The 26,644-nt window shown below is 40.5% G+C and overlaps 1 protein-coding gene across 1 annotated transcript; it reads left to right on the top strand.

The window, feature by feature from the left end:
- The first annotated feature begins 1,021 nt into the window (after positions 1-1,021).
- On the top strand, positions 1,022-26,340 carry LOC309499336 (ribonuclease inhibitor-like). The gene is made up of 3 exons (XM_082170580.1): positions 1,022-1,763; positions 14,230-14,403; positions 25,857-26,340. The coding sequence occupies exons 1-3, from the start codon at positions 1,567-1,569 to the stop codon at positions 25,864-25,866; spliced, it is 381 nt and encodes a 126-aa protein (XP_082026706.1). The 5' UTR covers positions 1,022-1,566; the 3' UTR covers positions 25,867-26,340.
- The last annotated feature ends 304 nt before the right edge of the window (positions 26,341-26,644 follow it).

Here is a 26,644-nt window from a genome sequence, read left to right as displayed (position 1 = left end):
TAAGCACACTCACACACACACACACACACACACACGTTCCTTAAAATGTTTACAAATACATTTAGCACACACACACACACACACACACACACACACGTTCCTTAAAATGTTTACAAATACATTATGCATTAAAGCACATTCACACTCACATAGTGTTGCTTTCCTCAACGAAAATTATGACGAAATATTGTCGTCAACAAACCTTTATTACCTGACGAAAACGAGACGAGACGCAACGTAAATGCTGGTTATGTGACGATGACTAAAATAAATGTATAATGCAATATTGTTGACGAATAAAAATGTGGTTTACAAAATAAAAACTATGCTAAAATGTCTCTTCATTTTCGTAGACCAAAACAAGACGAAATGTTATAACGTCACGACGAATGAGAGAGTTGTGCGTGAACCCATAGCTTTGTCGGCTTTAAATTCTGGTTTGCGATCTGGTCACCCGATTATCAGCGAATTTAACAATATTATTCCATTAGTTATTCCATTAAAATGTCTCATTGATATATTTGACACATTCATAATCATTACTTATGCCGGTTCTTTGTGATAGCTGTTACATGTGTTATTGGCAGCGTCACCCTCTGGTTAAATGAACAAGTCATCACCACATCCGCACCAGAACATGGAGATTTTATTTTAGAGAATAATCGCACAACCTATTCGATATTCTTTAATTAAATAAACTAATCGAATATTCAAAAATCGTGACTCATCCCTGCATGGAATCTCTTGTTTCTTTTCCCAAATCTTCACTCACGTCTCACCCATTTTCTAAGGGGATTATAAACGTTTCTTCATTGGTTCGCTTTTAATTAGGCCTATTATATTCGTATTCTTGTGGTAAAGTAGAAAAACGCTGTAGGACAGATAGCCTACATTTGTACTTGCATGTCAAATTCTTTTTAACACAGTTTGTGCTTGTTATTTAGACATGGTAAGCCGCGTCAAGTAGTTGTAAAGCGCGTTTCACACGCGCGGGTGAATTTTAGTTTGACTTTCTCTGGCAGCGCAATCTCAAACATAGCCTAAATATCTCGCCCTTGTGGAGGATAAAATTCGCTCTTCAGACCAATTTACATCAAGTAGAAAACATGAAGATATCAGAAAAGAGATCGATGGTCTCTTTCCTGCTCGTGTCCCACATCCCTCTCAAAGCGCAGAGTGGTAGGCTATATCACACGTCTTTGTGTGGAAATATAAAACAAGTTTTAATTTTTTTAAACAACCCCCCAACCACCGCCGGTAGTTGGTCCATTACCACCACGGTGGTAAAAAAAACTGCCACCGTCACAGCCCTAAATATAATAAGATAACCTTGTTTTAAATACTATAATTGACTGGGTTTAATAAAATTGCATTACAAAAAAAGAGACTAAAATACAATTTTCATTGACTAAAACTAGACTCAAATGTCATCAGTTTTCGTCGACTAAAACTAGACTAAAATGTCATCAGTTTTTGTCGACTAAAACTTGACTAGACTAAAAAGAGTATGAACGTGACTAAAACTAATAAAAACTAAAACGATGCTTATCTCTGGATATAGGCTTAATGTGTGTCATTGTTCTCTACAGGTTGAGTGATTGTGGTGTCACAGATGAAGGTTGTGCTGCTCTGGCTTCAGCTCTGAGATCAAACCCCTCACACCTGAGATATCTGAATCTGTCTAAGAATAAACTAGGAGACTCAGGAGTGAAGCTGTTAAAGGATCTGGAGGATGATCCACATTATAAACTGGAGACACTATGGTAAGAATAGTTTTTAATGATTTTCATCATCATATTTTCATTTAAAGTTCAAATGGCTGATTTACTCACTAGAAATATAAGTAAATTGGACCAGGTTCAGTAACACCACGTGTGTGTGTGTGAATAGTTTGTCTGAGATCATCAGAGTCTTAAATTCAGCTTTAGTTTCTGTAGGTCTCTGAACTTTAAACTGTTTAATTTGAGTTTAATTCTGCTCATACTGTTGTGACTGATTGTGAAAATAATATTAATGTTATTTTCAGCTTTTCCCATTTAACTGTCTCGATAGGAATCTTTACACAGCCGAGTTAAGGCTGCTCTAAAGCGGCTCTGTGTCTGCTCAGAGTTCTGTGTAAAGACACAATGCTGCTTAAAAGCAAACTTAAAATATGATGGGTCTGACCCACCTCAGCCCCTAGTATCAAAGATGACTCTGATATTGTTTTGGTTCAGTGTAAATGACAAATTTATTAAGAAATAGAAAATAGCTATCAGTACCACAGAATTATGACAAACATCAAAGCGTGAGATAGCTATATCACGCAGAGGAAAATTAAAATTCTGTATTTTTATTTATCTTCTTTGTTTACACTTAAAATAGCTATATTCAAAGTATTATTTCCCGCGATTTTAATTCCTGTGTAAATGCATTTATGTTCTCCGCGTCAGGCCCTTTCACACCGGATGCGTAACGAAAAAGCGTAACGAATAAGCGAATAGTTCGTGTGCGAATAGTTCACATCAAAACCATTCACATCAGCCGCGACGCAAATTTGCGACGTCTGTGACGTTCAGATCTTCAACATTCCAAAACGTTCGCGCCGACAGCTGAGAAAACATGGACACTTCATCATCATCATCATCATCATCATCGTCATCATCAAGTGAAGACGAGCTTTTCATTTTCTTTAAAAAACAGAAAAGAAGGTTTTGGGTGCACCCAACCTTAAAGAACAAGAGAGTCTGAAGTGGAGTATGCTAATGTCCACTTTTAGTTTCCTTTTCCTCTCTCATTTTTCTCACATAGGTGTCCCTGAGGTTTTTCCACAGTTTTTTTGCGTCTTCAACTAAACACAGTGCGTTTTTTAATGTCAATACACATTACATGTAACACACGAAGTAAGAAGTTAAAATCATTTGACTAGAAACTGTAGATATCACTCAAAGAATGTATAGTATACTAAAAGCAGCCCTAAATAGTCTTGTTTGTTACATGTTACATGTTACAATTGTTACATGTTCAAAGTAAACACGGTCTCTATCTCTATCTTTGACGATAATAGTGTTAGCTTTCTATCCCAAATGTAGTTTAGCCTGCTAGCCTACACAGCACAGGACTATACAACGACTAAAACTATCACACAACATACTCACAGTTGTGATAACCGAGTTGGTTGGCAATGCTACGCCACACATTGTCTTTCAAATCGTTGTCCTTGTAGTATGTGATTGACTGAAGCCTTTTCTGTCGCCGCAAAAGTAAAAAAAAAAAATCGACATCGAAGCGCAAAAAATAAAAGACATTTTTTCGCCGCAGCACATTCGCGTTCAAAAGCTGATCAAAAAATAAAACCATCGCGCGAATTATTCGTGCGTCAAAATCGCGTCCAGAGGACCTTTAGATTTGACTCCTTATGTGTGTGATAATCTGAGATTTGGGTTGTTATTAACCAGAGCATGTGAGCGGAGTGGAGCGGGGAGCGTGAGCGGGCGGATCTTGGACAGAGTGCAGAGCGGCATTTTTAGAAGGACGGAGCGTCACCCTATTTCCCTCTCCAATTTCGCTCCGCTCACACTACGAGTCTGAAGCATGCTCAGTCAAGCCTGACCCATAATCCATCTATCTTGCACAGTCAGGGGACTGGTCTGTCGTGATAGATCCACAAACTCCTTAACTCCTCATTCCCTTCTAACCCCATCACAGGGAGTTTCCAAGATCCGCTTTTGGGGGAAAAGCACATCAGTTCTGGATTCTTCCATTTGGTCTAGTATTGTATCCCCGCACCTCCTCGGAATGCATGGTCACTGTCCTAGCTCCATGGAGTCTTCAGGGCATCCTCATTCCTGTCCATTGACTACTAGAGCAGACGGTTCAACACCGAGGTGTTGTTCTGAGTCTCGTGAGGTGCTCGGGAATATGGCTCAGAGTCTAGGAAAAATCACTAGTGCCTCTTCAGAGAAACCGATTCCTGGGGGCGGTGTAGGTTATAGTCACGATGCAGGCACAATTGTCTCCAGCTCGGACATTCACCTTCCTGACCATAGTCATGAATATCAAGCTAGGCCAGGCCACCACTATATGACCTTATCAAAGAGTGGGCTCGCTGGCAGCAGTGTTCAACATACTATTCTTTGGCCTGCTGTACGTGGGGGCCCTGTAGTAGTGGCTCAGGACAAATGGGTTTTTCCCGAGAGGGAACCCACTCCACATGACCAGAGTTACGCGCATATGCCCTCGTTTTCTGATCATGGGGAGGAAGTTATGGTTTCTGCTCCTAGAACCTGTGTTGGAAACACAGGGTCTGAGGAGATTTCAGAGAGGCCATCAGGTTCTATTTTTGACAGACAATACGTCGGTGGTCTCTCTGATCAAAGAGGGGGCAGTCATCCTGTCGAGGCAGGGGCTGCAGCCCGGGGATTTCAAACTCCACCCCAAGTTGGCTTTAGCCGGGATGGAGGTCGGTGTGTCGGAGGTGGTCCCGTTTCCCCTTCATGCGGACGGCCACCCTCTACGCCACCTCTCCCATGCTCTTCCAGCTCCGCTGGATCTGGATATCATGATACAGACATGGTTGAGGCCACGTCTGTGTATGTTTTCCCCGATTGTTCTGCCCCCGGGGGTTCTAGAGTACAAAAGGGTTCGGCAGTATGAGATCAGCTTACTCTTAGTAGCCCCGTACTGACTGGCCCGAATATGGCTTCCAAACATCTGTGCTCTCCTGGCAGGCCTTCCGCGGTAAATCCGGATCAGGATGGTCCTCCCTCCTCGGTCCGAGGTCATGATATTTCACCCTTGGCTGAAGCCCAAGAAGCTGCTGAATTGACGCCTGAGGGGGATCAATTCACAAATTCTGTTCTCTCAACCGAGGTTGTTGAGACCATTCTAAACTCTAGAGCCCCCTCCACGAGGAAACTTTATGCATTTAAATGGAACATTTTAATTTCATGGTGCAGAGAACGTCAGTTGGACCCAGTTAACTGCCCGGTGGCTTCAGTACTGGAGTTCCTCCAGAATCGTTTCTCTGACGGGCTCTCCCCGTCCACGCTTAACGTCTATGTGGCGGCTGTATCAGCATTCCACACGCCTTTAAGGGTGGGCACGCTGGGGACACACCCACTCATAATTCGTTTCCTTCGTGGAGCCAGGAGGATGAGGCCTGCCATCCAGCCTAGAGTCCCCACGTGGGACCTGGCAGTGGTCCTCGAAGGGTTATCCCTGGCACCCTTCGAACCCCTGGATAAGGTGTCTGAGAAATTTTTTTCTTTAAGGTAGCCTTCCTGCTCGCTATTACTTCCGTGAAACGAGTTGGCGACCTGCAGGTGCTATCTGTGGCTCCCTCTTGCCTCGAGTTCGCTCCTGGCAGAGTGAGAGCCATTCTCCACCCTAGACCTGGCTACGTGCCTAAGGTGCCCACGAATGTGGCACGGTCTATAATCCTTCAGGCCTTTCATCCTCCACCGCATGTCTCGGCTGATCAAGCTAAATTACACTTGTTATGCCCGATCCGGGCTCTTGAGGCCTATGTACATATTGCCTCGGGCTGGAGGAAGTCGGACCAGCTGTTTGTGTGTTTTGGGCTATCCAAGAAGGGCTCCCCGGTCTCCAAACAGACTATTAGCAAGTGGATAGTAGAGGCTATTTCTTCAGCTTACGAGGTGCGCAATCTGCCTTCACCTCTCCTGATAAAAGCTCACTCAACTAGAGGAGTGGCATCCTCTAGAGCCTTGCTAGCAGGGGTTTCTCTTCAAGAGGTCTGTGATGCCGCTGGCTGGGCCTCCCCACACACCTTCATAAAACATTACAGTCTGGATCTGCCCTCTACACCAGGTTCACAAGTTCTCATGTCTTGAGTGTGCCAGATTGTTTCACACCAGGGCGGGGTCTCTCAGTGTGGCGGCGTGGGTATTCATTCCCCAAAGCGTCGAGTATCGATGCAGCGGGAGTTCCCTTACGAAAGGGAACGTCTCGGGTTACTATTGTAACCCTCGTTTCCTGAGGAGGGAACGAGACGCTGCATCCCTCGGCCACACTTTTCGCGCTCCTGAGAACGACTTGCTTCGACCCTTTAAAAGCTGACACGGCTATGTTCCGTTGTCCTTTTATAGCTTCCGGATCACCGTCACATGCAACGTCACGAGTGACGAAAGACACAGCACCAATCAAGATTGGAATAGTTCCATTACAGACTTCAGACGCATCATGCCGAAGGCATTCCCCAAAGCGTCGAGTATCGATGCAGTGTCTCGCTCAGGGAACGAGGGTACAATAGTAACCCGAGACGATTTTTATGGTACATGTACCAAATAATTGTGTCTGATTTGTTATCAGTCGTTACAACGGAATGGAATGGTTACGCAATGAGAACTGTTCGGCCCGACAGTGCAAAAGCGGCTAATGTCGTAAATACGAGTGGGAAGCTCTGGATTTTCTTTATCTTATCTTATCTTTTTGCCACATATAACAACAATCATTATCTATAAGCATAGCAATTATTATTCACTGAGAGACAATAAAGAACTAAATGAAAGTTTGAAAGTTTATTAAATTAACTAAAATTATACATTTATAACTATACAAATAATTACATACTGCATTCAGTAAAACACCATTCTTTGATCAGTTTTTTACAATCGCTATGACAATTTTTTCAATACTTTTAACAAATGTCCTAAACTCTTAACGCACCAACACACCTACAACACACAACTGGCAAAACAGTTAATTTCATGCTCAAAATCACACATTGTAAACTAAGCTCCAACATTAATTTTCAAAATACAATAATACACTAGCAACAATACACTATGTCTACCAAAACACTGCAAACATGTCTCAAAATCAAATAATTTTTCAAAACAATAACATATGTTCTCGTCCAACAGGAAGATTTAGTCAATCATAGCACAATGTCATAAAAACACTAACATCAGATGGAATTACAGAAACTGCATTATTTTATATGTGTCAGGTATGCCCTTATACAACAGACAGTATATTGTATTGATGATAGATTGTGTTTTGCACTGCAGTTTCTTTTGAAGCCTCTCTACATTTTTGTTTTGTTGGGTTTAGGTCTTTTGCTGCAGAAATTCAATAAAAAAAAGACCCATCTCAGAGTGCTTTATAGAATGTACGGTTAATGAAAAAACGAAGACAGAGACAGAATTGCTGCAATAAAGACTTTATATGCAAAAGGACATTACTGCAAGATAACAAAAATATGCAATATAGCTGCCATTTATTATGTGAAAATACAAAATATACAAACAGAAAAAGCACCAGAAGACAAAAAAGAAAGAAAAAAAGTCATCTTCTAATCTGCCTGGTCTTCTGAATTTGGCCACATGTTCTCATCCACATCACACTCTGGCAAGGCATCGTGGGAAGAATATTTTGGCATGCCTTATCCACCCCTGGCAGTGTTCAGCTGTGATGTCTTGGCATGCAGCATCCATTGCATCCAGGAGGGACATTTGGTCCTGTGGATGATGGTCAAAAACCTTCCATCTCCAAGATGAGAAAAACTCCTCAATGGGGTTGAGGAAAGGGGAGTAAGGAGCAAGGAAAAGGGACATCATCCTAGGATGGGCGTCAGACCATACTGTGACTGCACGGGAATGGTGGAATGCCACATTGTCCCATGTGATCAGGTATATTGGCAAGTGGTCTCTCACCTGTCCCCTTTCTACCTCTGGCACAAGTATTTCGTGCAGGTCTTCTAAAAACAGGAGAAGGCGGTTGGTGTTTTAGGGGCCAATCTCACATTTATGCAGGAGTGCACCATCGTTGGAGATTGTGGCGCACATGGTGATGTTGACTCCTCTCTGGCCCGGCACAGTAACTGTGGCCCTTTTGCCAATTATGTTTCTTCCACGCCAACGCCTTTTCGCAAAGTTAAAGCCAGCCTCATCAACGTAGATCATTACATGTGGGACTTGATTGGCCTCCAACTCCATTACTCTCTGAAAGTAATCAGACACAGTGTATGTAAATGCTTTGCTGTATATCTACTTTAGGTCCTAATGTACTCCAAGTTTATAGAGTAGTTTACTGCAAAACACACAATGTATAGTACAGTAATGACTGTATTGCATAACCTTACCTGGACGTATTGGTGACGGAGTTCTTTGATGCGCTCACCCTTCCTTTCAAAAGGAACTTTGTATAATTGTTTCATTTGGACTCTGTTTAGCTAGAGTCCGAGAAATGGATGTTGTGCTGATTGCTGTAATGTTCCTAAAGACAAGGTTGTCCTCTACAACTCTGGACTGAATGTCCTTCAGTTTTATTTCTTTGTTAGCAATCACCATGTTGACAATAGCAAGTTCCTGTTCTTCATTCAGGAGCTTTCCTCTGCCCCCTGAGGGAGGTAGACGTTGAATCCTTAGAGGGACAAAATACAGTTACATATTAGAGACCGGAGGCACACAGTCACTGTAATACATGGTAAAATGATTTATGCTTTGCAGTAGGAGAAGCAATATCCTACCTGTTGGTTTCTCTAAAAATCCGAACAATTGATGCCACCGTGTCCCGGCTGAGATTTGGCTGTACTCATTCACCAGCCTCTCTGTATGATAGCCCATGGTTTATGACATGGTCTATTATAGTAGCTCTTATTTCATTAGTTACCCTAGCTCTGGCCCTTCTTTGAGCGCCACCACGCATTCTAGCTCCTCTCCCTCGCCCCACTCCTCTCCCTTGCCCTTGTCCCACTCCTCTCCCTTGCCCTTGTCCCACTCCTCTCCCTTGCCCTTGTCCTTGTCCCACTCCCTTGCCCTTGTCCCACTCCCTTGCCCTTGTCCTTGTCCCACTTCTGTCCCTTGCCCTTGTCCTTGTCCCACTCCTCTCCCTTGCCCTTGTCCTTGTCCCTTGTCCTTGTCCCACTCCTCTCCCTTGCCCTTGTCCTTGTCCCACTCCTCTCCCTTGCCCTTGTCCCACTCATCTCCCTTGCCCTTGTCCCACTCCTCTCCCTTGCCCTTGTCCCACTCCTCTCCCTTGCCCTTGTCCCACTCCTCTCCCTTACCCTGGTACACGTCTTCCTCTACCTAGTGCAGACATTTTTCTTTCTTTCTTTTGTTGCTCTATATTGTTCCCTCTCCACAAAGATCAGCGCAAAAAGTCCTCTTTTATACCATATGGTCATGCAATTGAAAGAAACTCAACACCTGAGTGTGTTTCCTAGATGGGAATCAGCTGTGATTTATATATTTGGATAATTCAATCAGCTGTTTCTCAGTAACAATAGAATAAAATACAGGGGATATATTTGTGTTTCAATTCACAATATAAACAGCTGTTTACCTTGACTTTAGCCTTTAAGGTTAGGTTTAGAACATGGCATTATCTGTTCTGACATAGTGTTAAAGCATTGGTAAATTTGGCAGTAAAAATCCATTGTTTTGGTCTTGTTTGAGCTTGTCTGTAAAAAAGCTCAAGCATTTTAAATGTGTGTTAATTGTGTGCATTTTGTGTTAAAGCAACAAGAAATGTGTTAATAGTATAGCTTACACAGACGGATGTAGTGCTAACTGTATTAAGAGTTTTGGAAAATTGTTAAAAGTATTGAAAAATCTGTCATAGCAATCGTAAAAAACTGTAATAGACAGCATGACCAGACCTGAGACAGTGTTAAAGCAACACCAAGTAGCTTTTGCTCTCGGGGTCCCCCTACAGTTGGGAAACAGTATTGTCTTCTACTGCGGTCGTAAAATCTGTCATGGTAACACCAGGGGATACACGTGCATTTGTTGACAAGCCGATGCCCCCGAACTCTGCAGGAGTTCTCACGTCTTGGGCAGATTGCCTGCGTTGCGTGTGAAAAGTCTTCATCCCAGGTACAGTGGCATATATTTCAGCATGTCATATGAATATCATTTCATGGGTTTTATTTTTTTCAAACGCCAAAAGATCACGTAGCTCACGTTTACAAGCCAGCGTCATTATAGTAGGGCTACTGTTTTACAGAATGCTAATTCAATTCAATGTTTGTGTGGTAGGTAATAGCCATATATCGTCAATATTATCAAGCTACCATAGATGAATCTGCAAAGTTGAAAAATCGATTTGCATTATAGCCTGAGGCAAGACACTTTCACCAGAAAAATAAATAAACAAACATGACTATCAGCCTGAAGTCATTAGGCTACTTAGCCTAAACGATAATTTTGTCCGTCTAATCATGTATTATTTACTTGCAAGAATGTAGCTCCTACCAAACTTGTACACGCCATTTAGACATAGGCTTACTTCTGACTTTTTTTTTTGTCCGTTGCTGCTTTGGCCATGACAAAAACATGCGCACGAAAGCCGGTGTGGTGAACAATCGAGTCCGGTTGAAGAGATTCATGAGTCCGAGCTGCGTCAATAGCAGAGGAGAAAGACCGCGAAATTTAAAAATACGACTGTTATTGTGTCACAAAATGTAGTTTTAAGAGTTTCTCAGTCGGGAATGTAGTTGTTTAAAGCTCAAATATGTTGTTTATTTATTATAAAAAACACACTAACAACGAGAAATGTTTAATTTCACAATCTATAGCTTCGGTTAAATACTACTAGTATATTAAACATATAAGTTAAAATACATTAATGACTCGTTATAACGTAAGCTCGGACTCATCTCTTCAACCGGACTCGATTGTTCACCACACCGGAAAACAAACGCTGGTTGGCCTCTCACTTCCAAATTTGAGGAAGTGGAGGGGGAAGTGACGTTTGCCGTAAAGCAGTCGAATTTTGTAGTTCTTTTTGTGCTAGGGTTACTACCCGAACCCCGAAGTTACGTAGTGCCAGTAAAAGCGATACAGACCCCGTCAACCTATTGTAAGTTGATGTACCATCACAAGGGTCTTGGAAATATATTATGAAGGTTGAAAATCTACATAGTGTTGCTTTAACTAAAACATTGACAGGATCAGTAGCCGCGTTTCCACTGTCGGGCCAGGGCCGGGCCGTGCTAGTGCGTGCCAGGGCCAGTCGCGTTTCCACTGTCACTTCCGGGGCTTGATCGGGGCTTACTCGGGGCCAGCGGCCAGGATTTCTGGCCCGTCGAATACCTTGGGCCAGAGCAGGCCAGCTCGGGCTAGAGGAGTGGTTACGAACAGAGTCCAGAGTTCACCTGAGTCGGGAGACGGCAGCGCCGGATGATTCTGTCAGCATTAAAGACTTTTAAAATAATTTAACTCGCGTTCATGTTTGAATGCCTTGTGTTTGTGATGCAAAAGACTATGCGCGCTAACCATTACCATGGTAAACATAGTAAACGCTTGAAGATACGCATAGTAAAAAAACATACGCTTGAAGAAATCAGACCAATCATAAAGGCTATCACAGTCATGTTTTTATTTTATCTGTCAGTAGCCTACGTCTCGTCTCTTTATACCGGACTATCATAAAATAAAGCAACTTTTTTTTCGGGAGCTTCCTCTGTTTCTCTGACTGAAAATATCTGTATGGGAGTCGAGAGAGTGCTAAAGCTCCTCAGGTCGTATTTTTGGTGGCATATATTTGTATAAATGATCATTCTTTCTAAATGTGATGTAAATATGTCCTGTAACTAGGCTACCAGATAAACAGTAACAGACGCGACTGAAGAAGTAAGTGTGTCCTCTTTCTTTTGTGAAATAGACCTAACGGTAATTTATTTCTGAGTGACTAATGTGCAGTTTTGACATAAATTAATTCATTATGATCAATGTATCACTTTTTATTGTAAACCTGTGGTAAAACATCGATGCTTGGGTTTTAAATATTCAAGTAAACAACAAAAATGCCAGCAAACGGCCGCTTTTATCATGTTTGTTTTCAACGCTGTTTCCAGTGATTTCTGATTAGTTTTCTGATAGAACTTCCATTTGTTGGTGAATGGGTTAGTGTGACGTTGTTCCAGAGAGGCGTGTTACGGGCGTGTTTTAGTGAAGCGCTGTGGAGCTTCTGGCCCGACAGTGGAAACGCAGACCTGGTGCTATTAGCCCGAGGCTATCAGCCCGGCACGGCCCGTTTAAAGCCCTGGCCCGGCCCTGGCCCGACAGTGGAAACGCGGCTAGTGAATCAGTGATTTGAACTCGGTAAACCAAATCAGTTGTATTCACAAATGAATCATCTAGACTGGTTTTATTAACGGATTTGTCCTATTCACTGCAATGAACCGACTCATGATTCATTCACGAATCGGACATCATTACAAATGTATACCTATGACTAGAACGAAGTGGTACATTTTGATCGATTCCTCACAGAAATTGGCTCCAAGGCTTCAGAAAGCCTAAATATATACATCACTGGACTAGTTTTATTGTCACTTGGTGATTTTCCGTTTCCTCACTATGTCGTTTCTGAATAACCCGCGAACGAACACACACACTTGGCACACACTATAATGAATATCCGTTCTTTATAGCGTGCTTCCTAAAAGATTATTTTACGAAGTAAATACCAAAATCATCCAGGAAATTATGAAGTTCTGCTGGACCCTTAATTGTCCTAATCCTCCCCTGCTAACACACACATACACACACGCACACACACACACACGTTCCTTAAAATGCTTACAAATACATTAATCACACACACACACACACACACACACACACACACACACACACACACACACACACACACACACACAATGTTCCTTAAAATGCTTACAATTACATTAAGCACACTCACACACACACACACACACACACACGTTCCTTAAAATGTTTACAAATACATTTAGCACACACACACACACACACACACACACACACACGTTCCTTAAAATGTTTACAAATACATTATGCATTAAAGCACATTCACACTCACATAGTGTTGCTTTCCTCAACGAAAATTATGACGAAATATTGTCGTCAACAAACCTTTATTACCTGACGAAAACGAGACGAGACGCAACGTAAATGCTGGTTATGTGACGATGACTAAAATAAATGTATAATGCAATATTGTTGACGAATAAAAATGTGGTTTACAAAATAAAAACTATGCTAAAATGTCTCTTCATTTTCGTAGACCAAAACAAGACGAAATGTTATAACGTCACGACGAATGAGAGAGTTGTGCGTGAACCCATAGCTTTGTCGGCTTTAAATTCTGGTTTGCGATCTGGTCACCCGATTATCAGCGAATTTAACAATATTATTCCATTAGTTATTCCATTAAAATGTCTCATTGATATATTTGACACATTCATAATCATTACTTATGCCGGTTCTTTGTGATAGCTGTTACATGTGTTATTGGCAGCGTCACCCTCTGGTTAAATGAACAAGTCATCACCACATCCGCACCAGAACATGGAGATTTTATTTTAGAGAATAATCGCACAACCTATTCGATATTCTTTAATTAAATAAACTAATCGAATATTCAAAAATCGTGACTCATCCCTGCATGGAATCTCTTGTTTCTTTTCCCAAATCTTCACTCACGTCTCACCCATTTTCTAAGGGGATTATAAACGTTTCTTCATTGGTTCGCTTTTAATTAGGCCTATTATATTCGTATTCTTGTGGTAAAGTAGAAAAACGCTGTAGGACAGATAGCCTACATTTGTACTTGCATGTCAAATTCTTTTTAACACAGTTTGTGCTTGTTATTTAGACATGGTAAGCCGCGTCAAGTAGTTGTAAAGCGCGTTTCACACGCGCGGGTGAATTTTAGTTTCACTTTCTCTGGCAGCGCAATCTCAAACATAGCCTAAATATCTCGCCCTTGTGGAGGATAAAATTCGCTCTTCAGACCAATTTACATCAAGTAGAAAACATGAAGATATCAGAAAAGAGATCGATGGTCTCTTTCCTGCTCGTGTCCCACATCCCTCTCAAAGCGCAGAGTGGTAGGCTATATCACACGTCTTTGTGTGGAAATATAAAACAAGTTTTAATTTTTTTAAACAACCCCCCAACCACCGCCGGTAGTTGGTCCATTACCACCACGGTGGTAAAAAAAACTGCCACCGTCACAGCCCTAAATATAATAAGATAACCTTGTTTTAAATACTATAATTGACTGGGTTTAATAAAATTGCATTACAAAAAAAGAGACTAAAATACAATTTTCATTGACTAAAACTAGACTCAAATGTCATCAGTTTTCGTCGACTAAAACTAGACTAAAATGTCATCAGTTTTTGTCGACTAAAACTTGACTAGACTAAAAAGAGTATGAACGTGACTAAAACTAATAAAAACTAAAACGATGCTTATCTCTGGATATAGGCTTAATGTGTGTCATTGTTCTCTACAGGTTGAGTGATTGTGGTGTCACAGATGAAGGTTGTGCTGCTCTGGCTTCAGCTCTGAGATCAAACCCCTCACACCTGAGATATCTGAATCTGTCTAAGAATAAACTAGGAGACTCAGGAGTGAAGCTGTTAAAGGATCTGGAGGATGATCCACATTATAAACTGGAGACACTATGGTAAGAATAGTTTTTAATGATTTTCATCATCATATTTTCATTTAAAGTTCAAATGGCTGATTTACTCACTAGAAATATAAGTAAATTGGACCAGGTTCAGTAACACCACGTGTGTGTGTGTGTGAATAGTTTGTCTGAGATCATCAGAGTCTTAAATTCAGCTTTAGTTTCTGTAGGTCTCTGAACTTTAAACTGTTTAATTTGAGTTTAATTCTGCTCATACTGTTGTGACTGATTGTGAAAATAATATTAATGTTATTTTCAGCTTTTCCCATTTAACTGTCTCGATAGGAATCTTTACACAGCCGAGTTAAGGCTGCTCTAAAGCGGCTCTGTGTCTGCTCAGAGTTCTGTGTAAAGACACAATGCTGCTTAAAAGCAAACTTAAAATATGATGGGTCTGATCTACCTCAGCCCCTAGTATCAAAGATGACTCTGATATTGTTTTGGTTCAGTGTAAATGACAAATTTATTAAGAAATAGAAAATAGCTATCAGTACCACAGAATTATGACAAACATCAAAGCGTGAGATAGCTATATCACGCAGAGGAAAATTAAAATTCTGTATTTTTATTTATCTTCTTTGTTTACACTTTTAAATTCATTTTATAACACTTTGTTAAAACTGTAGTTTTAAAATAGCTATATTCAAAGTATTATTTCCCGCGATTTTAATTCCTGTGTAAATGCATTTATGTTCTCCGCGTCAGGCCCTTTCACACCGGATGCGTAACGAAAAAGCGTAACGAATAAGCGAATAGTTCGTGTGCGAATAGTTCACATCAAAACCATTCACATCAGCCGCGACGCAAATTTGCGACGTCTGTGACGTTCAGATCTTCAACATTCCAAAACGTTCGCGCCGACAGCTGAGAAAACATGGACACTTCATCATCATCATCATCATCATCATCGTCATCATCAAGTGAAGACGAGCTTTTCATTTTCTTTAAAAAACAGAAAAGAAGGTTTTGGGTGCACCCAACCTTAAAGAACAAGAGAGTCTGAAGTGGAGTATGCTAATGTCCACTTTTAGTTTCCTTTTCCTCTCTCATTTTTCTCACATAGGTGTCCCTGAGGTTTTTCCACAGTTTTTTTGCGTCTTCAACTAAACACAGTGCGTTTTTTAATGTCAATACACATTACATGTAACACACGAAGTAAGAAGTTAAAATCATTTGACTAGAAACTGTAGATATCACTCAAAGAATGTATAGTATACTAAAAGCAGCCCTAAATAGTCTTGTTTGTTACATGTTACATGTTACAATTGTTACATGTTCAAAGTAAACACGGTCTCTATCTCTATCTTTGACGATAATAGTGTTAGCTTTCTATCCCAAATGTAGTTTAGCCTGCTAGCCTACACAGCACAGGACTATACAACGACTAAAACTATCACACAACATACTCACAGTTGTGATAACCGAGTTGGTTGGCAATGCTACGCCACACATTGTCTTTCAAATCGTTGTCCTTGTAGTATGTGATTGACTGAAGCCTTTTCTGTCGCCGCAAAAGTAAAAAAAAAAAATCGACATCGAAGCGCAAAAAATAAAAGACATTTTTTCGCCGCAGCACATTCGCGTTCAAAAGCTGATCAAAAAATAAAACCATCGCGCGAATTATTCGTGCGTCAAAATCGCGTCCAGAGGACCTTTAGAAGACTCCTTATGTGTGTGATAATCTGAGATTTGGGTTGTTATTAACCAGAGCATGTGAGCGGAGTGGAGCGGGGAGCGTGAGCGGGCGGATCTTGGACAGAGTGCAGAGCGGCATTTTTAGAAGGACGGAGCGTCACCCTATTTCCCTCTCCAATTTCGCTCCGCTCACACTACGAGTCTGAAGCATGCTCAGTCAAGCCTGACCCATAATCCATCTATCTTGCACAGTCAGGGGCGGCGCCAGAGAATTTTTAATGTATGTGCTGAGGGGGTGCTAGATCATTGACGGGGAGCTGCGCAATTATATATATACTAATAATTGAGCAAAACTTGGTCACTAAATATTTAATATTCAATTATTTTAATGATCACAATTAAAGTTGTAATTTTATTAAATTGAACAAGCGCAACATTCAGCATTCAATCAAATATTCTAAAAGATGTATAATTAATAATAAGGTTATTTCAACATAATATCTCGTTATTTCGACATAATATGTGTGCATGCAACAAGCAAGATGTGCATTTGTAAATTCCGGTGATGCGTGCATTGATTTTTATTAATAAATTAGTGTTTTCTGACAGTGTCGACTCAGCTGCAAAGATGAAGTTGACGATCGCCATATTCGTAGTGAACACGCCTATAGAGAGAAATGCACATAATGGATTACATAATCAGAGAGTAGCCTTTTTCTTTTCGTTTTGAATTATTTCGTTTAAAGACATTTCAAGCTTTGTGTATTTGATGTATTTCTCATGTCTGTGAGGCATACACTGAGTTTTGTTAAGTTAGGATGAGATGCGCTCCAGTTCACGTACAATGCAAGTGACCACGCGGGCGCCTCCATAATTATATTGTCTGCTATATTTGCTTCTGATTTATTAAGTCCAGGCAATTGGTTGATGAAAAATTTATTAAAATTAAGATACAATTTATACAAAACGAAATTCACTTTAAAGAAAGGTTTTCTACAAAACAAAACTTAATGAAGTGGTCAAAATCATGTCTGACCCACTCCATGTCTCTCGATATATTGCGCATCCTATCTTACTCGTGCTGTTCACTTTTCATAATCAACATAGATGGAAAAAAATAACATTATAATATTTAACAAATATGAAACTAAATACGCTTATTTAATGGCTACAACAGTAGCCTATAGTAGGCCTACAGACTCTCTATTTGTACAAATTGCTGCACATTCATTTAATTCTGAATTTTGCACGCACAAGTTGAAAGGCATTTGTTCAAATCAAGTTAACCGATAATTGTGCGCGCATTTATTAATCATTATGATACTAAAATCATAACAAAGTAGACTATGCTATGTACAAAAAAATCAGATGAGCCCAGAATATGAATGCAACGTTTAATTACACGTTAAAGGGATAGTTCACTTTGAAATTAATTTTTGGTATGTTTTAGCTTACCTCAAGGGCATCCAAGATGTAGGTGTCTTTTTTTCCGCAGTAGTTTCAATTTTGATATTTTTAGGTCAAACCGTTCTTGTCTGTCAGTCATATAATGCAGGTCTATGGTCACGGTCCACGGTCACGGTCCAAATTAAAACAATTCCCCGTCGTCCAAATTAAACAATTCCCCATCGTAAGTACACATTGATGGCCTAAGACACGAAACGAGCGGTGTGAGAAAATGAACAGTATTTATATCGTTTTTACCTCTTATACGCAGACATGTCCGAGTGATCTGATCTGACGTGTACGCAGACTGGTGCATAGATATATACACACTAGATGTCGCCTTGTCTATGGCAGTTCATTGGAACGAATGTCTTTAAGGCGACATCTAGTGTATATATCTATGCACCAGTCTGCGTACATGTCAGATCAGATCACTTGGACATGTCTGCGTATAAGAGGTAAAAACGATATAAATACTGTTCGTTTTCTCACACAAACCGCTCGTTTCGTGTCTTAGGCCATCAATGTGTACTTACGATGGGGAATTGTTTAATTTGGACGACGGGGATTTGTTTTAATTTGGACTCTGTGCTTGTGTTTTGAGACCGTGACCATAGACCTGCATTATATGACTGACAGACAAGAACGGTTTGACCTAAAAATATCAAAATTGAAACTACTGCGGAAAAAAAGACACCTACATCTTGGATGCCCTTGAGGTAAGCTAAAACATACCAAAAATTAATTTCAAAGTGAACTATCCCTTTAAGCATTTTCCTCCCATAGAAAACCATTATAAGAACGCTTAATGTGGCTTAATGCAGATTAGAATGTCCCCTTATTATGTCGAAATAACGAGATATTATGTCGAAATAACATATATTATGTCGAAATAACAACTTATGTCGAAATAACGAGTTCTTATGTCGAAATAACGAGATATTATGTCGAAATAACGACTTAATATCTCGAAATAACAAGATAAGTTTTCTTTTTTTTCTCTTCAAAATGCTGTTCAGGGCTTCCATAGAATACAGCCTGGATATAATTGCTTCCAGAAATTATTTTTGGGGGTGCTATCGGGGTGCTTTGGTCTTTCTTGGGGGTGCTGCGCCGCCCATGTGCACAGTCATCAACAGACTATTTTCAATCAAACTCGGCTCAATAATGGAGTTCAAAAAGTACTTCAAAAAGGAAAATGAGAAGTCATACAGGTGTACTATTAATATAAAACTAACTAACAATGATAATGTGGTACAAGAAAACGAATGTGGAGACATCGTTTCAGTCAGTAAAGATTCATTTTGGAATCTAAAAAGACACATCTCTCGAAAACATGAAAAAGTGTGCTACGTGAACACGCTGGGAAGAAAGCAAAAGGTTAGCAAATTGATTAGCCTACGGTAACTTGTAACAAAGACGTCCGTAATAATATTTATATTATTAGGCCCATTTATTCGTTTAATTTTACAGCAGTTTGTGTGTAGCCTATATGGATATAAGCCAATTTTAATTTTAATCGTGCGCGTTGCGCAAAAGTTCACTTATCAAAATTCTGACCTAATTGTTGGATATCAGATGTTAAATATATCCAAAGTTCGTCAGAGTGTAGAAACTTGATGGCGTGTCTAATCAAAACACGGGACAAATACCAGTCCTTTGCTCTCCTTTATTCTCAGTTCAAGATGATTAAGTCTTGGGTAATTCACATGGCATAAAGATCATGGATTGCAGATTCACACGTTGTAAATAGACAGACGCCAACAGATGGACAGGATGGATTGGATGTACAAAGATGGTTTTAAGTCATTAACGCATCTTAAGGAAAGGACTCAAAGGACATGGTTGGGTCTCCATTCAAACACCCACACCTCACCAATGCAAAAGAACAAAGGAAGGAAGTGAGGCCTACTTATAGACCTTAACCAGGGGGTGTATGGGTAATGTAGTGTACTCAATTTAGTAGTGTAATTTACTTGGGATTGTGGGATATGTAGTACACAGTATAATAAGGGAAATAAAGAAAAAAATTAAATTAAAGAAAAAGGCCAAATTCACAACAGCCGCCCCCAAATACAGTGATGTATTTGCTATTACTCATCTATTTCAGGTAATGGAATCAACTTAGCAACTGGACGTACATACGTTTTTCCATTAATAACAATCTCAGCTACTCTGACACGCCCATCCTGACTAGGTAGGAGACGTACTACCCTGCCAATGGGCCATGATGCTCTTGGAAGTTGAGAATCAACTACTAACACGACAGCAGAGTCATTTAGATTAGGCTGTTCTCGATTCCATTTTTGACGGAGCTGCTGACTTGGTAAATAATTTCGGATAAAGGAGGTCCAAAACTGGTCAACGAGGACCTGGCTGTGGCGCCAAGATCTGCGGCCAAGGAGCTTAGTGTTGGCATAAATCACCTGAGGTAGAGAAGAATCTCGCCGCCCCATGAGGAGGAGATTTGGAGTGATGAGGTCAAGATCTAAAATGTTTGAAGAGGCGTAACCAAGTGGCTTCGAGTTTAACACTCCTTCAACTTCTGTCAAAACGGTCCATAGGACTTCCTCTGATACGGTTTGACTGCCAAGTACCACCCGCAAAGCTGTTTTAACTGAACGGACCTCTCTTTCCCATGACCCCCCAAAATGAGGGGCTTGTGGTGGATTAAACTTGAATTTAATCTGCTGATTTTCCAACTTGACTTGTAACTCAGTGGTAAGGTTCTGGAAAGCTTCTTTTAATTCTCTTGCAGCTCCACGGAAATTACTTCCTTGATCACAAAGAATCTCATATGGCTTACCTCTCCTGGATATAAAGCGGCGTAGGGCCATTAGAAAGCTGTCCACATTTAAACTGCTCAACAAATCAAGATGCAGACATCGAGTAGCCTGGCACTTAAACAGAATGCCCCATCTCTTCTCAGTTCTACGGCCAATATTGACATGGAAGGGACCAAAACAGTCCATTCCTGTGGACCAAAAGGGAGGTTTAAACAACCGGAGCTTGGAGAGTGGAAGATCAGACATTTGAGGAATAGATGGTTTAGCTCTCCACTTCCTACATTGTAAACAAGACCACTGATGTATTTTTACGGCTTGTCTCCCTCTAATTAGCCAGTAATTGCGCCGAAGTTCTGAGAAAACTCTCTCTGGACCAGGGTGGAAAAGTTTCTCGTCGCAGTCCTTGATAATTAAATGGGATAATGGATGTTTGGGGTCGAGGACGATTGGGTGAACCATTCCAGGTTCCATATCCTCTACACGTCTGAGCTTACCACCCACTACAATAAGTCCTGTTTCTTCATTAAATTCAGGAGAAAGTGTAAGGAGACAACTCTGAGGTTCAATGGACTTTCCTTCCTTCAAACACTGGTACTCAGAGGGAAAGCTTTGTTGCTGAGCTAGTCTCAAAAGAAGGTTTTGAACTGAAGAGGCGTCACAGGGGTCCTCCCTATGTCGTTGCAGTAACTCATTTGTTGCAAACTGTAGCTCTGACCATGATTTGAAACAGGAAGGATCTGGGAGTACAAAATCATCCAATTGTGTTAAGCCACAAAAGAGTGGTTTGCGGAGCTCAGGATCAGGACTAGCAGATCTGGATACTAGATTTTTGGGCCATTCATTTGGAGGAAATTTCAGAAACATTGGACCTTGTCGCCATCTATGATCAAGTTTGGCTAGCTCAACAACAGTTTTACCTCTTGTAATGTCATCTGCTGGATTCTGTGCAGAAGGAATATACCTCCAAGAAGAGGGATCAGTGAGTTCCAGGATTTCAGTGACTCTGTTAGCTACAAAAACTTTGTAACGACAGGAGAGGGAGTGCAGCCAAGACAAGACAGTTGTCGAATCGGACCACAGGACAATATTTGTCAAAGGATAAGTCAATTCATTCTGCAGGAGTTTACAAAGCTGTGCACCTGTTAGAGCAGCGCAAAGTTCAAGACGAGGGATGGATATTTGCCTTTTAGGTGCAACTCGAGATCTTGCCATGATGAAGGAAGTATGTACCACACCCTTGTCAGTTTCCATTCGCAAATAGGCTACTGACCCATATGCGCTCTCTGAAGCGTCGCAAAAAATATGCAACTCTCTGGATGTAATTTGGTTGGAAGGTAAAGTTAAATAACAACGAGGAAGCTGTATCAATGACAGGTCAGGGAGCTCAGTTTCCCAAGCCTTCCAGGCCTGTTGAATAGGATCTGGCATAAGGGGATCATCCCAGCCCCGGGACTTCATCCAGCATTGTTGTATGATGACTTTAGCTCGAGTTGTAAAGGGGGTTATGTAACCTGAGGGGTCATACTGACTGGCGAGGACTTTATATATATTGCGCAGGGTTGTGGTTTTATACTCCACAGTTCGGGATCGATACCCTAATGAATCAGAGGGACAGTGCCAACTCAGACCCAGAGCTCCTTCTTTGGGATCCAAACGATCTTGATTGATCCACAGTTCAGCACTCTCAGACCTGGCTTCAGGAGGAAGATGTCTGACAACATCAGGCTGGTTACTTGCCCACTGTCTGATTTCAAATCCTCCACTCATCAATAAAGAACGCATTCTGTCTAGGAAGTTCTTAGCAGTTTGCACATTTGGAAAACTCTCTAAACAGTTGTCAACATAGAATGACTGAAGTACAGAATTCACGATATCTTCATATCCTTCTTGGTGATCATGGACATGCCTTTGTAGAGCATATATTGCGCAACATGGACTACATACTGTGCCAAAGGGCAAAACTTGCCATTCGTAGATGTCAGGTGGATTTGACCTCTGCATATTGCGCCACAGAAAGCATACAAGAGAACGGTCTTCTGGGAGTAACCTTACTTGATGGAACATGGATTTTATGTCCCCACTAATTGCCACTGGGCACTGACGAAACCGGAGTAAGACACCAAGTAAGGAAGGGCCCAGTTGTGGACCAGGAAGAAGTTGACTGTTAAGTGACACACCTTTATATTGATAGGAGCAATTGAAGACTATTCTTTTTTTCCCATTATGCTCCACAATATGATGAGGAATATACCATGATTCATTGGATGAGTCATGAGAAAGTTCCACTTTGGAAACATAACCGGACTCCTCCAACTTAGCAATTTCTTGGTCATACACAGCAGCAGTTTTAGGATCTCTTTGGAGGCGTCGCTCGATACATCTGAGGGAAGACATAACTGCATTTGGTGAGGCTCGTAACCTCATGGCGGAGGCAACACGCAATAATGGAGTGGCATATCTTTGCACGCCATCTACATCAACTCTTTTAGACTTGGAGGCCAACAAGTCCATAGCTTCTTGGTCCTGCTTGGATCTGGTAATGACTTTCTCATTTCTGAAAGGAAGGATGTCTACTTTCCATAATTTCTCTACATCATGGCGAAGTTCTTCTAGTGGATTAGCGATGGTAAAAAGACACTGCATCTCATCAGTGTTAGGAATCAGTATTGGGCCTTGAAGTACCCAGCCTAACCTGGTCTGAATTGCAGCTGGGGATTTAGGAGGCCCGAAATACACCTGATCAATTGGATTTATCAGGTGTGGGTAGTCTGCACCGATAAGAATAAGTGGTTGGACTTTAGCAAAGGCTGGAAGGGGTAAGTCTCGAAGATGTCTGAAACGTCTCTGCAAGATCTCAACAGGATAAGTCTGTTCTGCCAGTCCCAATCTGGCAGCAGAAAAGGCATTGGAAATGGAATACTTCTTTTCTGGATTGGCCATGGAGGATATTTCAAAGGTTACAGAAAAGCCTTCAAGTGCAAGAGTATCTTGACGTACAGTTCTAACAATCAGGGACTCAGTTACTCCGTTGAGGCCCAAATAATCAGATGCTTGAGGTAGCAACATGGTACGTTCTGATCCATCATCCAGGATGGCATAGGTTTGCAAGGATCTGCCTTTATAATGGAGAAGTACTTCAACAACTTTAAGCAGTACCTTGCCAGAACCTCCAAGGCGACTAAGATAGAATGTACCGTTATCCTGATCATGACAATTAACTCCATGAAGGATACCAAGATGTCTGCCTTTGCACTGTGGACAGGGTTTTTTCAAGTCACAGTTGACAGCTAGATGGTTAAGCCCACATCTCCAGCATCTTTTGTTCTCTCTAATCCATACGTCCTTCCTGGCGTCTTCTAGAGATCTAAAAGAGGGGCACAGGCCAATGAAATGATCTCTACTGGAACAATATGCGCATGAATACTTGGAACTCAATTCTCCATCTCTCAAATTCTGGGGTTTCTTATTTGCGGATCTTGGCACATCAGAATTACCGTTGACTCCGTACAAGACTGTTCGAGTGTTAGCGTAGGACTTTGATTGAGGTTTACTCAAGAGTGGTTTTGGAAAGTCACTAACCTGGTCAGCCATTGCCTTTTGTTAGTAAATGTTAAATTAAAAGAGGTTTGAAGAGCGCTTACCCCAATCACCAGCTGTTGTGTGTGTGTGTGTGTGTGTGTGTGTGTGTGTGTGTGTGTGTGTGAGGTGCACATTTTAAATGCACTCTTTGTACACAGTTTTTAATTTCGTTTGCTTTTGTTTGATGTGATTGTCCACTGCTTTTAAAGTTGTAACAGGACAGTGGTTCTCAACCCCTCTCATACACTAGGAGTGTTGATGGATTCAAATCTATAATTCTGCTTAATTTTGTGATTTCAGAGTTTAAGAACTGTTGTTAATGGGATTGGATCTCCCATTAACAACAGTTGTTAATGGGATTGATCTTAAATCGCTTAGTTCCACAGTGGAGGTGTTGGTTAGCTTGGACCAAATTTCAACATTGTGTTTTGGCTGTTAAGTGGCGCATTGCACGTCCTATTTCCACATGTATTATAACTTATTTTAAATAAGCCATCTCTCTGGCCCTTTGTAAGTCGGCTGGCGCCCCCTACTGGCCTCCTGGTTCAGAACCACTGTTTATAGGGATTCAACCGTTCATTCATGAGTGTGTAAGAATGATGTTCAGTATCGTGAACTAATGACATCTGATGTTTTTTTTTGTTTTTGCTTTAATCAGTACATTTGTATACTCCTGCAGTTATATTTCTGTAAGATGTGCTGCTATATGAATAAAGATAGATATGAAGTAAAAAAAAAAAAAAAAAAAAAAAAAAAAGCAATAGCTGACAATATATATGTGCGTTCGCCCATGTGCGAACGCACATATATATCAACAGACTATTTTCAATCAAACTCGGCTCAATAATGGAGTTCAAAAAGTACTTCAAAAAGGAAAATGAGAAGTCATACAGGTGTACTATTAATATAAAACTAACTAACAATGATAATGTGGTACAAGAAAACGAATGGGGAGACATCGTTTCAGTCAGTAAAGATTCATTTTGGAATCTAAAAAGACACATCTCTCGAAAACATGAAAAAGTGTGCTACGTGAACACGCTGGGAAGAAAGCAAAAGGTTAGCAAATTGATTAGCCTACGGTAACTTGTAACAAAGTGTAAATTAAATATAGCGTAATATTCAAACAAATTCGTTTTGTCATTCAAGTAGGCCTAATGGTTCGTTTTATTTCATTTGTGACGTCCGTAATAATATTTATATTATTAGGCCCATTTATTCGTTTAATTTTACAGCAGTTTGTGTGTAGCCTATATGGATATAAGCCAATTTTAATTTTAATCGTGCGCGTTGCGCAAAAGTTCACTTATCAAAATTCTGACCTAATAGTTCATTTACTTTTAAAACTTTAATGTATATTTTTATGTAATTTTTATTTATATTATTAGGCCCATTTATTAGTTTAATTTTACAGGACTTTTTGTGTAGGCTATATTTCTTCTTACATAGGCCTAATTTGTAATTTGAAATAAAACATTTCTATTTGAAAAATGATGTTGTTGCTCATTAGTTCTTTAGGAGGTAAGGCTGTGGTCTAAGCTAAAAGTGATATACATGTAGATTTTTTTTTACTTTTTTGGAGCGAGCGGGGGGCGTTTTGAGTGGAGCGCGAAGCAAACTGCGTTGAGCGCTGAGCGATAATGAGCGGAGCGGCCTGATGTAGCTTTGAGCGGGGGAGCGGAGGGGTGAACAGTTCCGTGAGCGATGAGCTAAGATTCTCACCGCTCCACTCAGCTCATATGCTCTGTTATTAACTGATATTAGATTTGTAGTGGAGTGTAATGATCATTTCTGCTGGTTCTGTATCGGCTGTCCGTTGTGTGAAAGTGACCTTTCATGTGCTTTTGATTTTGTAAAGTGACTTTGAGCATCAGATAGAAGCTATATGATCATGCTTGAGACTGAATTAATATAGATTATCTAGTTAGTTTTCTTATGAAAAGATGTGACAGACGTAATATCTCATACTGCATATGTGACTGTTTGTGTGTTTTATTTTAGGTATAAATGACAGTCTGATCTTCTGATGATCATCTGATGGTGAATAAGGATCCACTACAGAGACTCACAGTCAACAGAATCAACAGAGACTGAAGATACAGTGACTTCACTGTTATAAATTAAGACTTCATTAAGATTTCAACAATCCTCTGACAGACCTGATGAGGCGGCAGTGAAACACCTTTTATTTCACAGCAGCAAATTACAGTTTCTCATTCATAGACCATTTTATTTGTATAAACGCACAGTAACTCAAAAAGCTCTGAGTTTTGTTTCAGAGTAAATAAAGAGCCTGAATATCTTTGTGTTGTACCAGCAGAGGGAGACAAAGACTAATTAAAATACATTTTTCATGATTATGAGAAGAAAAAACAGTTCAAGCTCACTTTTAGAAAACAATGGAAGCTTGAGTTTATACATCTTGTTTTTAATAATAGTTGCATTACATTTGTATTAATGTATTAAAGGGGTCATATGATGCGTTTTCATGTTTTCCTTTTTCTTTAGTGTGGTATGTAGATGTTTTTGCATGTATAGGATCTACAAACTTACAAAGCTCAAAGTCTCCTACAAAAAGATCTTGGGTGCTCGAGCCCCTTTTTAAAAATGAATCAAAAGTGCCCCTCTCAAACAAATATTTCAGAAGGATTTGTTTATCAATTTCTGGTCTAAATAGATTGAGTACATAACTCCTATTGAACCAAATACTTTTTTGATTTAGAGTTTTGTCTTTGTTTTTTGAGTGATGAGATTACCTCCCCCCTCTTTTGTAAATAGTTTCTGTGTTA

Source organism: Leuciscus leuciscus (genome assembly GCF_965113295.1).
Source record: "Leuciscus leuciscus genome assembly, chromosome: 5".
NCBI classification, from domain to species: domain Eukaryota; kingdom Metazoa; phylum Chordata; class Actinopteri; order Cypriniformes; family Leuciscidae; genus Leuciscus; species Leuciscus leuciscus.
Note: the sequence above shows the minus strand (reverse complement) of the source record. Positions and strands in the feature narration are given on the sequence as shown.